Raw genomic sequence first — 17,025 nt, 5'->3', positions numbered from 1 at the left:
AACAGACAACACTGTGCAATGTATCCATCCTTTCTGGGCCACGTGAGAATTTGTTCTGTGGTAGGAGCATCTTTGATTTTGGTTTCTGCAGGGGCAGTAATGCTGAGACACGGGCTCCAGCAGAGCAGAAACTGCAGGGACAGGGACAGGCACTAGAAGGAAGGCTTCCAGATGGTCCTGGCATCCCATCCTAATGCCTTGTATAATATTCAGCAGTGATTAGATCCACTGCATTGAAATATTAATGTTAATCTCATTACTGAGCACACTGAAGTTATAGCTGTGCTTCAGAATGAATACAGATTAAGTGCAGTTCAGAAGACAATTTCAGAAAATAGGCAAGCTCATGCTTTATACAAGTATATGGTTTTATATCTGAGCCCATTACAAAAAAAAGAATTTATAGTAAAGGGCAAAAGGGTATTTTCAAAGGACATTTAATGATGTGAAGTACAAAGTGTGTGGGCAGTTTCATTACCCCATATAAATAAATGCCATGAGACCCTTCTCAACTGTAAAAGCCTACCACCACAGAAAAAAATTTGGGCCTAATGCAATACCAGCAGGCTAGATACCACTATTCTGGGCTGTACAGCATCAGATAAAACACAGCTGACACTACTCCTTGTGAAAGGACAGTGTGGGTCACCTCTCAGAACAGAATGAGGTTCTGAGCTGAGGTGGTGTGAAATCACCCACACAGGGACGGCTGAGTAGGACCAGGCAGCCAGCCCTGCTCAAAGCAGAAACTGTGTCACAACTTGGCTTTGCTGTCCTACTCTCTTAATTGTCAATATTGAAAACAAAATGGGACAGAAATAAGTTACGGGTCTTTTCAAAGATGGCAGCAGTATCAGTGTCTCACTCAGCTCAGGTCCAGTAGAGACCAGTAAACTTGTCTGCCACTGCAACTTCGCACAACCTGAAAGACTTAGGAATCACAGCAAGATGTCTGGGTATCTTCAAGCAGAACTGCCATCTTTGTACTGCATCTAAAGATCTCCAGAATCTCCCAAATATAAGATTTTCCTAAATCTTCATGGCAAAACTCATGCTAATTGGGTTCCCAAAGGTGAGAAAGCTCTGCAGGACTAAGTAATCTCATCTGTCTAAATTCATAAGAGCATATAAGCATCAGATGGGGGAAAAAAAGCATTTCACTAGTTCAGCAAGAGCACATTTCAGCTGGAAGGCAAACCTTGTATATGTTATTTCATAGCTGCCTTTGGAGATGGAAAGACTGTGTACTGGCTACTCTGAACTTCAACTCGAAAATTCAAAAGCAGCACGAACCTGGTTTCAAAAATTAGTGTGTTCCACACAGAAGCAGAAGGCGCTACAGTGTACTGTCAACAGTACATTCACAGTAATGTGAAGAGATGGCACAATAATTTATTATGGAAGCTACACTTCTACTCTTTACTATGACAATTACGCATGGAATGAGGAAGAGGTACTGTAGAAACAACTTTATCTAATGAGCCCATAAGCTGCCTTAGTGAGTTTCTAGGTCACAGTCTAAAGAAGTCATGATTTAGATTTGCACAAATTAACCTGATTAACCTAATTGCATTTGAATGTAAATAGTAAAGACTTACAAAGCAATAATACTTTCTTACTTGCGAAAGTTTTCCATTCCTTTAACATGTGTTTAACATTAAAATCAAACCAAACTACCTGGACATTGCACACTGCTGGAACAAACTGCAACCTTCCCTGAAAGCGGAGCCAACAAATCTGAAATGAATTTCTAATACAAATCTTTGAACTCCACAAATAAGGACAAGAAGGACAGAACAGATAACACGTATAAAAGTAGTTATATATATATAAAAAAAATGTTACAATAGTCCTAAACGCAGGTAATATACTTCAACCTACAGATGAAACGAGTACACAGTGACTTGTTATAGTTCACACTGTAAACAAACACAAAGCCCAGAAGCCCTGGTTCTGATACTCTGCTCTAGTCACTAGCTGTGATGCTTCATTCACTTGAGGAGTACTAGAAACAAGACAATATAGGCTAGTTGGCACTCTACACTTTCACTTACCTCCTGGCTTGTTTTCTGGCCTGCCTTCATGTAGAAAATGAAAACAGTATCAAAAGGACGACATGGTAGTAAGTCCAAGTAGCCAAGGTCATCAAAAAACCCAGGAAGAGCAGAGTCAAGTGCAATCAGGTGAGGAGGTAGACGACTGTTAGCAGGTTCCTATCCAATACACAGAGTTCAACAGCTTAAAAAACCACTTTCCTAACTGCAAAGGTCTTTATGGCTTCAATAATAGTCCATTAAAATGTAAAAAGACAATTTCTCTTTTCTCCTAAGAGGAAAATCACACACAAATTTCTGATATAATGCTGTTACTGTAAATGAGTAACAGCAAGCATAACAGTTAGACAATTTGTTCCATTCTATTCTCCTCATTAAATAAAACTGTTATTTTGCCAGCAAGACATAACATTTTGCTGAAAGAGTGCTAGCTACCACAACAAAAGCAGCAGATGCTTCCAAAATATCCCATGTGAAATTTGTGAAAATATCACAAAAATATGAAACTACATGTGACTGATATTTATTAACTTATATACCAGTAATATATAAAATACTAAGCACTCTGAGACAGTTTCACAAAAGCTCCACCGTCTACTTTTGTTGACAGCTTTCTGGAAGGAAATGCAACAAGTGAGCATCCACAGGCAAGACGCAGAATTTCAGATTCAGAATATGGATCATCTCTATAAACTATTATTATTTTAATTTTAAAAAGAAAGCTTTACAATCTATAGGTACTCCCAGCATTTATGTGTGATCAAACCCCTTTAGCACAGTCACCTCTGGAGCACAGCTAATAAGGCAATCTTATTTCAGAAACTCTTAAAGCACCACTCCAAAACCTAATTCAAGCTGAGGGAATGATTTCAAGTATGAACACATGAATGTGATAGCTTATGTACCCACTGCAAAAATAAAGACACAGCCACTTATTCAGAGCATGCTCAACTTGAGGCATGGCCTTTCACAATCCGGCTCTCAATCCTAGAATACTGGAATCCATTACTCTATCTGATTAGATTACATCTTGACAGTAGTTAACAGTAGGTGGAATTATACAGAAGATCTTCCACTAACAAAAGTTAAGTTTTCTTCCTTTACCAAGCCAGACCATATGGGTACTGAGGGCATTTGCACAACACTAAGAAGTAGCAAGTCACCTTCAGTGCCTCTAGTGAGAGAAACCCAAAGTGAGAGAGGAACAGGCGTGCTGTCTGGAACTCCTGTGCCGGTGGTGGGGGCTTACACTCCGTGATCGGATCGGGAAAGTTCTTCTTCCGCCACTCCTCTTCACTTTTCTGATCTATGGAAGTCTCAAAAATAATCTGCTGGGCCATGCCATTCCTGAGCTTCTCATGTCGCTCTTCAAGCTGAAAAACATTGTGTGAAATGCTGATTCCACTAAGATCACTAATATCCACCAAGAAAATGGCTCCATCATCTGGAAAACTGTAAGTCACAGGTACAGCAGCAGCTGCACTCCACCACCAAGACCTTTACTAAAGCACGATCAACAAGACCTTACAATGTTACAAAGTGAAAATGTAAACACCCTCTTTGGATAGGAGAGCTGTTACAAATTGAGGTATCAACTACAGCTTCTCCCTTTTAACTGAACAGAAACTAGAACACATTTTGCACTGTGAAAACTTGAAAATATTAGAGACATGCACCCCCCTCCCTCCGCAGGAGGTCTCAAAAAGAAGCTTTTTTTGTTTTTCTAGAAGCAGCAACAAAATGTAAGTCATTGCTTCCTAGCAGTACCAGGACATTAAGATCTGTAACAAAACATGTTGAACAGTGCCTCCCAAAAAACACATCCAAGGAATGGCTGTCTTCCTGGAGCAGTGCACGGATTTCAATAGTTCGCAGAGGTTATTATTCCATTAACATGAAGTTAGTCAAGCTTACAGTAAGTACATTAGTGTACGATTCTTGAACAGACAAAAACCCAAGAACGAATTTAAATCAGAGACTAGGAGTTACTTACTTCCTCATTCACAATTTCATGTAAGTCAGGAATGCTCAAGTCAGCTTTCACAAATGGGATCTTGTCTACTTCTTCAGGAAAAGGGCGGTGCTTCACATTATATTTCAATCCAACATCATTTTTAGGAGGTGGTCGGGGTTCTGGTACAAAAGTCTGACAAAAAAAGGACAGTGTTTTACATTCAAGGCATAGTACCATTAGACAACACTTTATTGTAATAGATAGAAAATGGTCCCTCCTCCCTCACCACCAGAAGTACACTGATCTATTAGTGAGAGGCATCCTTGAAAAAAACCACTCAAAATGACTTTAAACTAATACACTTCTATTAAAAATGTGGTTGTAAATTTTATGAGACACACAGTTCTGCCAATTTTGTGGCTGCACTCCTGGAACCTATGAATCCTGCTTACCATCTAACCTCTAAGCAGTTGCAAATCCCAATAAAAATGGCAAGCTTACATGGCAACATCCTATTTTCAACCCATTGTAGCTGTACTGAGCAAAAGCTACCAATTGTTTGAGAAGCTTCCATTTTAACCCTGCTGACTATGATGATCACCATGAATCAAGCTGAGGAGTCCTGGAAAAGAACAGCAGCAATGCTGTGGGTCAGAACTGAGATGCACTGCCAGAATAGCGAAAGGCCTTGAATAGTGTATCCTAATGCAATTTTGACATTGCTACTACATTATGTGCTAATCTGTTAGTATGGAATTCAGGACTTGAAGTTACCAACAACAGCAACAAAAGATCCCAGTGCAGGTTTGCAGGTGCATAAGGTCCAAGCAAGCAAGACCTTTAATTAAATCTTGAGTGCTGCTTTATAGACTTATTTACTACCAATTACACTTCACATGGACAAAACTGTTAACATTAAACTTGGAATGCCTTCAATTTGGAAAAGTTCCCGTTAAAACTAGGAAGGAGGTCAGTGGTCAGGACACAACTTCTCCTTTGGTGTGGGAGGTAGCACACTTGACTGACGCTACTGAGTGAAAAGGCTCAGCTTCAGTGACAGTGCAGCTCCAGAGGCATCACACAAGAGGGTCTTCCCAACGGCTGATTTGCAGAGATCAGATTCAACTAAATGTGAACTTGGCAGCTGAGACTGACAGGCACTTATTTCAGCTACATTATTATTTCCTTTACTGAGGGGCATGCAAAGAGTTTGAAGATTTGGAGTTGTTCACAGACAGAAATTTTGGTAACACAAGGACATCCTCCACTAGACAACTGCAATATGAGATTTTACTGTAGTGTGAGACTGGAGTATTTCTCCTCCACTATTCCTCTCCAGAGCCATTCCAGAGTTCATTTAGACTTTTTTCTTTCATGGCAGGTTTTACAGAAATCTTTGTAGCTTGAATAGCTGTTCTCTCTGCTGCATCTCATTCTGTACCTCCAGACTTAACTCCCTCTGCTGCAAAGGCTTTGCCTGACAACCTAAAATCAGCACCAACACTCATGCCTACACACTAAATACACTGCCCATTGCCCCATCACCTCAGAAGATGCTTTTGGCAGCCAGGGGTGAGGAGTGGGTAGAAAAAAAAAAGATAACGTCCCTCCCCTTAAACAAGTCTAGAAGGCAACAGCACTTTCACAGCCTGTATTGAATATTAATCACAAGTCATAAAGAGTCACCAGAGATGTGTCACATTACCTACAGCTAAAGGCCCCGTGGCTCAGCCTTAATGTATAATCACCAGCTCTGTGGGGCTGTCTCACATTAGTGGAATTTCTGCTGAACATCTCTAAGTTAAAGATTTCTTTACAGGCTTTGATAGAGACCTTTTGATTTGCTTTAGCTCCTCTTGGTAAAAGACAGAGTTGCTGGGCCCATGCAAATCTTCCAGATGTCCCACGGATCAAAACCGTGACAGAGGGGAAAGAGTCATCTGCAAAGCACATGAGTTAAGAGAATAATACATCATCACTAATTGCAAACAGTTCACTATGTAATAAATTTAACCAGAAAGAAACACAGGCATGATGACTGAGATTTTGTTTTCCAGGTTAACTCCTCCCTGACCCTGAAGACAATTCCTGGTAAGGAACAAGCAATCCTCCTCTCTGCAGCAGGGAAGTACTAGACTACTTTGTGGTCTGTTCGCTAGTTTCCAGCTCAGTTTCATTATTAAAAGCAGCTTTCATCCAGATTCATGCAGATCACTCTTTCTCTCCAAATTATCTCCAGGAAATGAAAGAAGATTGCCTTGCCACTGCCTGTTTAGGTAAGACAAATGACCACATGGAGACACAGTTTCCATGATATTTCCATGACCATTTGTAAAGGTCCCACACAAATAGCAGCAATAAGAACAGTGGAAGGACATGAGATAATGGTCAAACTAAGACAGTGAAGATTCTGACTTCACAAAGTGGAAAGTTTTTCACCATAAGGAATAAGGACACAGAGAATTTGTCCTCATAGGTTTTCAAGATCTATTTGGACAATGTCAAGTAGCACTGTCCCGCTCTGAATTCAGTATTGACTTTGTTTAGAGCAGGTGGTTAGGCTGTAGATTCCTGAGGTGCCTTTCAGCTTGCACAAAGATGGTTTTAACATTGCAGGGATTTCAATCCTCCTTTGAGACTTAAAAGGCCAGTGATATTAGCCACCTTGGAAGAGGGATCACCATATTTCTACAGCTTTTCTTTTAAAATTTAAATTGACACTATCGGGTAACTAACGAGATACATATTCCTTTCTCAGTATTTCATGGGAAGCACACATACAGACAAACCAAACTAGCTCCACACAATCATCCACTTCAGTGATCTCCCTCAAAAGTGATCTGACATACTTGTGCATGGGAAAGTTACAACAGCTCCTAAGCAACTAAGAACCATTTGAGCTGAAAGCACCCAAAGAAACATTAAGTAACAGGAGACCTAAAGCAATCAAAAGCAACTGTGCAAGCATGAAGGTGTCACGTCAAACCTTTGTTGAGCACTTATCCCCATCAAGCCTCCTATACTTTCTGTATTTTCATTCTTTTATGAACAAGAATGTCTTCAAAATTTAATGCTGTTGCTTTTGTCCCTCAGCAATAATTTAGATGGCAGTCAACTGCAAGTATCTGATCTAACTGGGTGAAAGACAAAGACAACTGTGTGAACAATTTTGATGGGCTTGTACATGTTTGACTAACAGCGACATTTTAATTCCTACCACTTCTTCCCAGAACAACACTCTGCTCAATCGCACACTCACAGAACAGGTAAGCCCCTGAAACATGAGACACACTTGATGAAGCACCTTTGTTTTGCAGCTCCATACAGAGTTTTAACGAGAGAAAGAAGGAAATGAAGTATGAACTTACTTTGCTCATTCCCTAGAGGCTGCTCCAACATTGCCAGGATGACACTATTATCCAAAACAAAGTAACGGAAGCTATGCTTGTTTATGGTAGGTAGACGAGAATATTTAATTAATGTGGTTTCATTCACCAAGCTGCAAGGAGAAGCAGGGCCACTGGGAGAAGGAAATGCTCCAAGCAACTGCATAATACTGCAAGTGAGAAAAAAGTTAAGAGTTACAATAGATAAAGACAACAAACTTACACCCCAGCACAGACCTTCACTCATATTCTTCATTTGTATCTTGACATAAGAGTTGTCCTCCTATCAGGGCAAACCTGCCCTCCCCCATCAGCTTGTTTTAAAACAGAACCAGTAACTTCAGGAAAACATACATGAAAACCTACAAAGAAGGGTACTCTGCCTACAGAATTAGATTCTTTATAACCTAGGTTAATTAAGACATGCTTCAAAGCACAAAGATCTGTACCCTTCCACAGCTTTTCTTTATGTTCATTCTTATGAGAAAATTATGCATGATTGGAGATTATCACCCATACTTTAGCCCACCCATATCAACAAGCAAGGCAGGTATGGTAGATGCACTACTTATAACTGTCTTGTCTTTGCTTTTTCAAGTACAGATTACATTAACTTAAACCCCTTCAACCTTCCCTGGGAGAAAGCCCCCAAGTGTGGTCCAGTAATGCCCATCTCCTTGGAGCCACGGCCCCAGTAGGCTCCTAAAAGTACAGTTTTAAATCATCTGAAGTTGTACAGGATCTACCCAGTACTGTTAGAAACTGAAAATTTCTATGGCAGGAACCAATAATGAGAGTTGTCAAGTACCAGACTGAAGATCATAGGATCTAACTCAGGGCTTTACTCTTACCACCACCCCTCAGACCAAAAGTAAGTTTACTGAAGTCCTCCTCACACACATTTCAACTTTACTCTGAGAACTGATAGTTTCATTGTAGAGGAATGAAGGCAGGTTAATTAACATTGATAATGTACAGCTGTGGGCTGGCTTCAGGGACAGTGGGTTGGCTGATATAGATAAGGTGCAGCTGTGGCTGGTTCTGTTAAGAGGCTGGGCAGCCAAGGAAGAGGGAGGTGGAAGAAGCAGAGAGAAGAGAGAGAGAGAGAGAGAGTGAGCATGAGCCCTAGATGAGGAGAGACTAGGAGAAGGCAGCAGAGGGACTGGTGTGAAAAGTATGATGGTATGTGATGGTAAAAGACCTTGTTGCAGCCAGCTAGCTTGGATAGTGCTGCAACATTTCATCTCTCTAAATGAAAAAAGGCACTTCCAGGCAACAATAAATGTTTGTCCACAAGTTTCAATGAGTAATTATTTTTACTGTTAGTAAAAGCAGCTGTGTGATTTCCAAGATAAAGTTTTATAACAATTTTATTGCAAAGCAGAGCAAAAAAGAAAGCAGCTATTACATTTTGCAAAACATATTTATCCTACTCTATCTGGCCGGCCTGTCTACCATCATGCTGTTTGTCCATTAAAACACTCCTTTTCAACTTCTCTGGAGCAAATCTGTTTTCCTCCCTGTGCTTCCCCACCCCTACCTACATATTAACTGTTACTGCATTTCCAGCAGAACTTCTCAAATGTATTAAGCAAACCCAATGCTGTGGGCAGACTGACATCCCGTCCTGCACCAGCTTATATCTGCTGCACATGCCATTCCCTGCTATGTTACATATGGGACAGTGTCTATCAGTTTCTCAGTCAGTGCGGGGACAGCACATCTTGTCAGGCTGAGGATAAGGAGAAGGGGGAATGGAAAAACAGGATCACTAGGTCAAGTGGGAGCTGGAGGGAACTGCCATCTGCAGAGACGATTGGCTGACAACAGAACACCAGGAGCTGCAGGAGAGCCTGGGTTTTGCTCTCCAAGGAAGAGAAGAGGCACAATGGGAAGACAGCAATCACAGAGATTTTTTTTCTGTTGAACACCTGTCATGGGAAGGGGACGACAACTAAGGCAGAGCACTCGACAATCCTGCTCAAAGGGCAAACCAGAGGGAGCTTCTGGCTGACTTCAAATGCTCTTGCTACATCACAGAGATCTCACCAGCTGGGAACTCCTAATTAAAACACTCTCACACAAGGCAACCCTAAACAGTAAACATGCTCTGACAAATCACATACCACGTTAGTGTAGCTTCAGCAGCATCCTTCACTCTCATGGATGCAGGGTTTGGCTCCTTATCTCCTTTGTACTTGACCTCTTGCTCACTGTTTTTGGATTTACTTCCCGAAATGCCCAGCTCCACAATCTCCAGTACCTCTTTTAAACAATCCTAAAACACAAGAGGAACTACCTTAAAGCAGAAGCACTCCAATCAATGTCTCTAACACCTCAGTGAAACAGTGACATACAATTGGTTAAAATAAAGTACTTGCTGGTAATCTGAGCTCAGAAATAAAGGCAGAAGATTATTCTAACAGACAGTGTTGGAATAAGATCACATTTGCTACAGGAATGGTATTAATCTATAGATGTCTACTTATGTTTGTATTCTGATGGTGGAAAGTGCTCTGAATGAATATGTACACACAATATATTCCACCACATATGTACAAAATTGCCAAGATGACTACTAAGAATGCAATTGAAAAATGTAAGCATATTTAAAGAGATAGCAAATGCATTTTGAGACTCTCTGCAGAACTCTTAATTAAGTTTAAGCGCATTAAGAATGTACTCATCTGGAAAATTGCAAGGAATTTTTTCCAAATGTTTCAAGTGCCAACAGCTTTTATAAGTAAAACGTATCAGGGCATCTAATTCATCAAGAGAAAAATAACAATATTCTAAAAGTACACAGCAAAACTCCAATGAATCTACTACAAGATAGGCCAATGCTCTATAAAACCGCAGGTATGACCCACAAGTGTTGCTCATTACAAAATCATTTGCTGAAAATACCTGGATTGCTAGCAGAAAGGTTCGAATCTCATGGCTTGAGCTACAGAATAACAAGGGAAGCACTGTAATGAAGAAATAACTAGCTAAAAGCTGAACACAAGGAAGTGGTTTTTACCACCAGAGGCCAGGCAGAGTTCTACACCTTGGCCTGTGTATATATACATAATATATATGTATGCCTGCCTTATATTCATTGCAATGAAAGGTTCCCATCTGATTATCATGATATAGGAATGAGCTATTAAGAGTCCAGTACATACTACACACAGTAGGTAACACTATATCGATATCTAGTGTTAATTAAGAATTTTTTAAAAACCCACTTAATGAAAGGAAATAAAGCATTATGCAACTGAATAAACCCATGCTGTGCCACATCCAAGGAAGCCATCCCATCCTAGTCACCCACTGTCATGCCAGTATCCCAAAGCATAGGTAGAAAGCATCTGAATTTAAAGTCCTGCTGGTGGGCTTTCCACTTTCATTTTTAAAAATACACATTTTAATATGCTGTAGAATATAGAAACAACATAGAACAATATATAAAATGTTAGATATAAAACTATATTAAAATATTATATAATACAAATTACTAGCTATTCTGTAAAAAATACAGAAAGATGACCCAGCTGTCTCTGCAAGTAGATCAACAATGAAAATATGCACTCTTTTTTAATTTGTTTTTTAAACAGTAGGACAGAAGTCTGTTGGAAATAGGCATCTCATTTCCTGCTCCTTCCAAGCTTCCCGAGCAAATTTCATTTTGGATTGAGCTATGCCTTGCTCAGTTTCTAGAAAACTGGTTTCTTAGTGAAACAAACTATGACTATCAAAATATTAACATCAAAGGAATTCCATTAAGTCTAAAAGATGGTTTACTCAGGTAAGAGTTGAGAAATGAGAAGAAACATGGATTTTAGTGAAGTTCATCTGCAGCAGGTAGCTATGCTATATATACCATTAATTCCCAAATTTCCAGTTTCTGTTTTTTCAGATTTTCTTTTTTTCTCTCTTCTTCTAGTTTCACAAAGAAAGAATATCAAGACATTCTTAGGAATATGAAATGTAATTTAAAAGCCAAAAACATTCTTGGTGAATAAAGAGCAACAATCAAAATTCAAAACTATTTTGCAGAGAAACAAATTTTGAAATTCCTACTGTATTTTTGAAAACTAAGACAACCACCTTATTTTAAAGTATCAAGAACAGGCAGGTCAGGCATGAAAGGCATTACAATTCAGAGTGCTCAAAACATGTACACCAGAGTCACTTACCTTCTCATCCAGCATGTCAGGGTGCTCAGTGAGCCAAACACAGAGGCACTGGAAAGCTGCCACTATCATGGAGTGAAGGTCACGGGAGTGGAGTGGGGCTGGGCGGCTGCACTGGTACACTATGTAGCTGCACACTGAACTGATAGCTCTCTTCCGATCAGAGGAATCAACCACCACTTTCACCTGTGTAAAGCAAGCAGGAGAGGATGAGAATTCCTCCACAAAAATCTTTGTAGGAGACAATTTTAAAAAGCATTTTTAATTGCAGTTTTAAGAAACAGGAACAAAGATTTGAGCTCTTTTATGATTACGTTTAAAAGCTGCAGGTGAAAGTATTTAACAGTGATGAATATCAAAACTTAAAGGAAAGAAAAGCTGTGTGGAGGTGCCACTGCATTGCATGGCTTGGTTTCCAAGACAGCTCGATAAGAAACTAATTGCAAACTGAATAAATTAGTATTTAAAACTTCTTTTCTGCAAATACCTCTCCTTCAGCTATAGGAACCTATTCTGTACCTCTGAGAACTCACTTACTGCCAAGTGTTCCTTCCATGAGGCTTTATTCTGCTCACATAACTTTCCACTAGACATACTTTGTTAACATGTTTTGTCAACAGGAAACCCATCCTCAGACAAGCTGATTGGCAAAGAACCCCATAATCCCTCCCTCAAATTCACTGCAATAACACCTCCTCAGCTTCTCTCCCACCTCAGGGCTTCAGAGAGGAAGGCTCCAGACTAGAGGGTCAGTGAAGAGCCTGGTACACTGAGGCATGAGGATTTCCATTACAAAACTAAATAACTGATTTTCTCTTTACTTCCAAGCTTGCGATATGGCACAGGAACAGTCTGGATTTTTCTACTCTGCAGCATTTTACCATGCCATATAAAGCTTTATTGGTTCAGGTACACCCTTATCCAAGCAGGAAAGCAGATGGCCTTGCTGGTGACAACACCAGAGCCAGGCAGTTGTATTCTACAAAGTGGGGGTGAAAATTCACAGCCCTAGGATGAAGGCAGCCTTTCCTTCACAAGCATAAGATCCCCTCAAGACAGGCTTATGAAAAACAGGTTGGTGAGCCAGCACTCTTGCAGGAAACAGGATTTTTGATTTTACTAAGTCCCACTCATAACCTGGTGCTGAACAGACACAAGACAGAAGAGCCCCTAGCCTGAGAAGGGCTTTGGGAACTGTCACCTCCAAAGGCACAAGCAGAACCAGTTCTCCACTCTGCAGTTCTGCAGTAAGAGATTATCTTTTTCTACCCACTTTGTTACAAAGGGGAAAGATATCCAAGATACCCCAGAGGAAGAATTACTTCAATGGCATAGGAATTATACAAAGACTACAATATTTAATATTAACCTGGGTAGGCATTTGAAAAGATAAATTATATTAAAGAAAATCCCTGCAAGCCAAGAAAAAGAAAACAAAAAAAACCCCCACAACCCACCCACCAACAAAACAGTCTTAACCACACAAGCTGCAGGAACTCTAGTTCTGTATGATGCTCTTTAAGACCCAATAACCATACATCAATTCATTGCAGAACACTTTCAAATGCATCCTTCAGCTCATGCTGCTGCAGCAGTAAAATAAGCAGCCAGTCCAACATGGCTCAGTGGTGACTCCACATGTTAAAAAAGCCTGAGACATGCGTATTTCAAAGAGATCGGTTGAGTTCTCAGGGGAATATGACAGGAAATGCTGAACTGTCACACCAGGTCATCGTGGTTGCCAGAAACACACAGGACTTCAGCTAAACAAATACCATGAAGTCCAGCTTAGGGACAAGAGCCCTCAAGCAGAAAAAGATATTTTACTTCTCAACAAAAATGCGCACACACACACCAGCCCCTGTAGCTTTAGTTCAGTTATTTGCTGCTGAGTCAAGGAACTATGTACAGATAAAGCTCTGACAAAGGTGACACCCTCATATTAGAAATACACTATCATCTTCTAAGCTCAGAAAACTATTTCCAAGGCAAGACGGAAGGGCAAAAGCATGTACAACACTTGTAAAAAAGGGCAATTAAGTTGTTTAATACTCTGGCATATTTGCAGTCTGCCAACTAACAGCAACAAAAAATCTTGTTTCTAAGTCCGGTTACACAGTGAACAGACAGACCAGCCACCCAGCCAACCAAAGCCATGCCAAATGGTTCGCAGCAGGGTTGGAAACTAATGGCCCAAGCCTCTGCACTGCCATTGGAAGCTTAGGGGCAAGTTTTTCCTTAACTATGCAACCTAATATGGCAAGTGCAAACCCTGTAGTGCAAAAAACCCAAGCAAAACAAACCAAAACAAAAACCAAAACCAGACACGCATAGGAATCCATGAGAAAGGTTAGGAGCCATTCAGCTGGCTCAACAAAACCAGCCAGAACTGTACAGTAAAGCCATATGTATCTGAAGAAGCCACCCTGAGCTTCACTTTCAGCCAACAGGCATTTAATGGGCACACATCATTTGAGCCACAGAGCATTTACATTAGAAGATGAAGTGCAAAAGGAGTACTGTTTTCTCTCATGTACAAACAAAACGTTTGCTGATAAACTCAGAATCTGTTGGGTGGCATGATTTTCACCTAAACAGGACTATAATCACCCTTTGAGAACAGACCAGAGCACACAAAACTTCACCTCTCACCTTTGCCAGTCCAGACAGAAGCTCCAGTGCAGCCAGAGAGATACTCATGTCCTGCCTCCACTGTGAGTTGAGTCTTTGAGTTACCAGGTGAATACTGCGTATCAGAAGTCCAGCAGCTGTATCTGTATTAAGAGCTAGGATATAACCCCAATACCACATACCACAGGGAGGGAAAATAACTAAGCATTAGTGACAATAAGCAAAGCACAGGCACAAGCCAAAGCAGCCACAACACACAGAAAACTATACACAACCCAGAATCTAGAAAATATGTTGCTCTTTTCTGCACAGGCTAACTCCATTATATACACCATCAGACATTATACAAATACATCCAGACTAGCTTATCTCAATGTTTAGCTTTTTAGAAAGACACGTTGGATAATCTCAGCACTCTGCTTGCATTTCAGTAGCAGAACAGCTAGCCTCAGGTTTTGCTGTTGTCTGCTATTGTGCCTAAATTGCTGTGATGCCTTGTAGCCTCAGAAAAATGTAGGGGTTGGTAATGTATATTAAACATTAGTAATTGTATATTTAGGCACCAGCAACAAATTAATAGAGAATATGTAACTGCAGGTATCTATGCCAGAAGTTACCCATTCTGTCTGTACCTAGTGTTTATCAAAAGTTGTACTAGTCAGATAAGTATAGATAATTAAAGAATCAGTCCTGGAGAAAAAAAAAGATGCAATTATTCCTAGACCTTTAATTTTCCTGAACCTCTAGCTCAAAATTAAAAATAGAAAATGTTTTTAGTATCAGTTCTCATTTCAGAATACTAGGAACACAAATACTATACATACTTGTTAAAACTAAAGTAGGCAAATTACTTTCAGAAGCAAAACCTGCTATTGACTAGGTACAAAAAGACATGAGAACTGTGACAGCTAAGATATATCCTTCCCAAAACTTAGCTCTTCAGTGTTAAATACGATATAAGTACAATATTACACTAGTAGCAGATTCAAGTGTCTGCTACAGTTAAACAGTAAAAATAGACCATCTCATTTTCAATTTTCTCTTTGTTTGAAGCATCCAGTAGAAACACAGAAATTCTTTTCAGAAGTTTCATAAGAAACCTTACCTTGTGTGCACAGGAAATTTAAAAATGCAATAAAATCACTATATTACAAAAATATCTTTCAAGTTATGTCATGGTTTAAAGACTCAGGAAGTCAATTAGTCAAAAGATTTTTTTTTTAACCTTACACATGGATATTTTTACAAGCACTTGTCAATGAAAAACCATACAAATTAGACAATTCAAATGGTGTGCTGAAAACTAGCGTTTTAATAATTTCAAACAAACAAACCCTGCAGGGAAAGCACCAACATGTTTCTATGAATCCTTAGAATATACTAAAGTCTTTCCTGCTGATCTTGCTTCTCTTAGTTATAGGACTAGAGGAAAAAACCCCACAGTTTTGATTGGTGAGAACAGAGTTGTCAGCCTAAGCTATGATACAATAAAGGTGATCTCACATTTACTTGGTCAACATCAGTTGAACAGATGAAGACCAAAGCAGCAAATGAAATTCCAGGATCTCAACATGTGGCCAACTTACTACTCACCAATTTAGAAGAACACAGATTTTATTACAAAGATTCAAAAATACACAGCACAAGACTGAAGTTAATTACTAAATTCTTGTTATAACAAATGACACATCACAAGCATTCTGCTTATTTGCTGTACAAAACCAGAAGTCCCTCAAATGCTCTTTAAATAGTTTAAGAAAAGGTGCTGCAAAAGTCAGGTAAGCATTTGGATTGCTACCAAAATGAAGGAAGCAATTTACACTTGGTGTACATTTATCCCATTATTCATGAAAACTAAGTGTCTTGAAAATATATGTTAAAGTGGTTTGCAAACATCTTTTTCGTAAGCTTTTACATCCTTATTTTTAAAATGTTAACAGAGTCCTTTAGTAGGATTGAACCACCACCACCAGAAGGGCACATATGAGCACAAACTGGCAATAAACAAAGGGGCTATCCACCGTGGGATCAAAACACCCAAGCAAAATTAGTGTATTAGCCAGAACAAGGAACAGAAAAAAAACCCCAAAACATCACCTGGCATATAATGACAGAGTTTTTTCAAAAGAGCTGTCCTTACCATAATCCCTCAGAAGGGCTTGTGCCGGTCTCTCACTATCTGGTGTTGTGGGCTCTGTACTGCCTCCACTTGCAGTGCTAATGCCACTGTTAGTACGACTGTGGCTTTTGAAGAGGTTATTTTCACCACCATTCTGCAAATTGAAAGTCAATTATGAGCAATGAGAAGATAGCAGAGGATGCCCTCAGATAGAATGAGGGGGGGACGGACCAAAAAAAACCTCAGGATACTAACTGAGCATCTTACAATAGCAGATAAGGTGAGTAATGCATTCTTTCTGAAATGGTAACTTCACAAACAAAAAATACTCACCGTTTCCATTTGACAGCCAATGGCTTCTAACAGTGCTGAATCTTGAACAATATTTAACATTGCACCTGAAGAATCAGATATAAGAAGGTAACTAAAGGCTGCAGTAGAATATTCAGTGCTAAAATTTACAAAGAAGCACTGAAGGTCTAACATACAGGATTGCCATCCTGTTTTACAAAAACTCTTAAAAAGAGTTTCATAAAGCACAGGATTTGCTTCAGGCTTAGCCATTTTAGCCATTTGAAGCAGATGCGAGCTGAGATAGAGTGTGCTTTCAGCTATTTTAAAAATGCTTTGAACATGGGTTTTTCAAATTCCTCAGTTCAGAAGGATTTTGGTTTTATAGAAGGGCTGGAATCATTCCTTGCCT

At 39.7% G+C, this 17,025-nt stretch overlaps 1 protein-coding gene across 5 annotated transcripts in view; it reads right to left on the bottom strand.

The window, feature by feature from the left end:
- RALGAPB (Ral GTPase activating protein non-catalytic subunit beta) overlaps window positions 1-17,025 on the bottom strand; it is a 65,647-nt gene that overhangs the window by 14,355 nt on the left and 34,267 nt on the right. For 4 of the 5 annotated variants that reach the window (XM_080405396.1, XM_080405397.1, XM_080405393.1 and 1 more), the window contains 10 exons: window positions 16,656-16,720; window positions 16,344-16,476; window positions 14,225-14,358; window positions 11,576-11,758; window positions 9,521-9,672; window positions 7,377-7,564; window positions 5,842-5,948; window positions 4,048-4,200; window positions 3,218-3,427; window positions 2,055-2,213 (listed from right to left, as the gene is read on the bottom strand). In XM_080405396.1, coding sequence (XP_080261522.1) covers window positions 2,055-2,213; window positions 3,218-3,427; window positions 4,048-4,200; window positions 5,842-5,948; window positions 7,377-7,564; window positions 9,521-9,672; window positions 11,576-11,758; window positions 14,225-14,358; window positions 16,344-16,476; window positions 16,656-16,720 — 1,484 coding nt within the window. The remainder of the gene's footprint in view (window positions 1-2,054; window positions 2,214-3,217; window positions 3,428-4,047; window positions 4,201-5,841; window positions 5,949-7,376; window positions 7,565-9,520; window positions 9,673-11,575; window positions 11,759-14,224; window positions 14,359-16,343; window positions 16,477-16,655; window positions 16,721-17,025) is intronic. The other variant, XM_080405394.1, reaches the window with a different exon arrangement.

This window comes from Falco punctatus, assembly GCF_963210335.1.
Source record: "Falco punctatus genome assembly, chromosome: 10".
NCBI lineage: Eukaryota > Metazoa > Chordata > Aves > Falconiformes > Falconidae > Falco > Falco punctatus.
The sequence above is the reverse complement of the archived record's forward strand: the minus strand, read 5'-3'. Positions and strand labels throughout refer to the sequence as shown.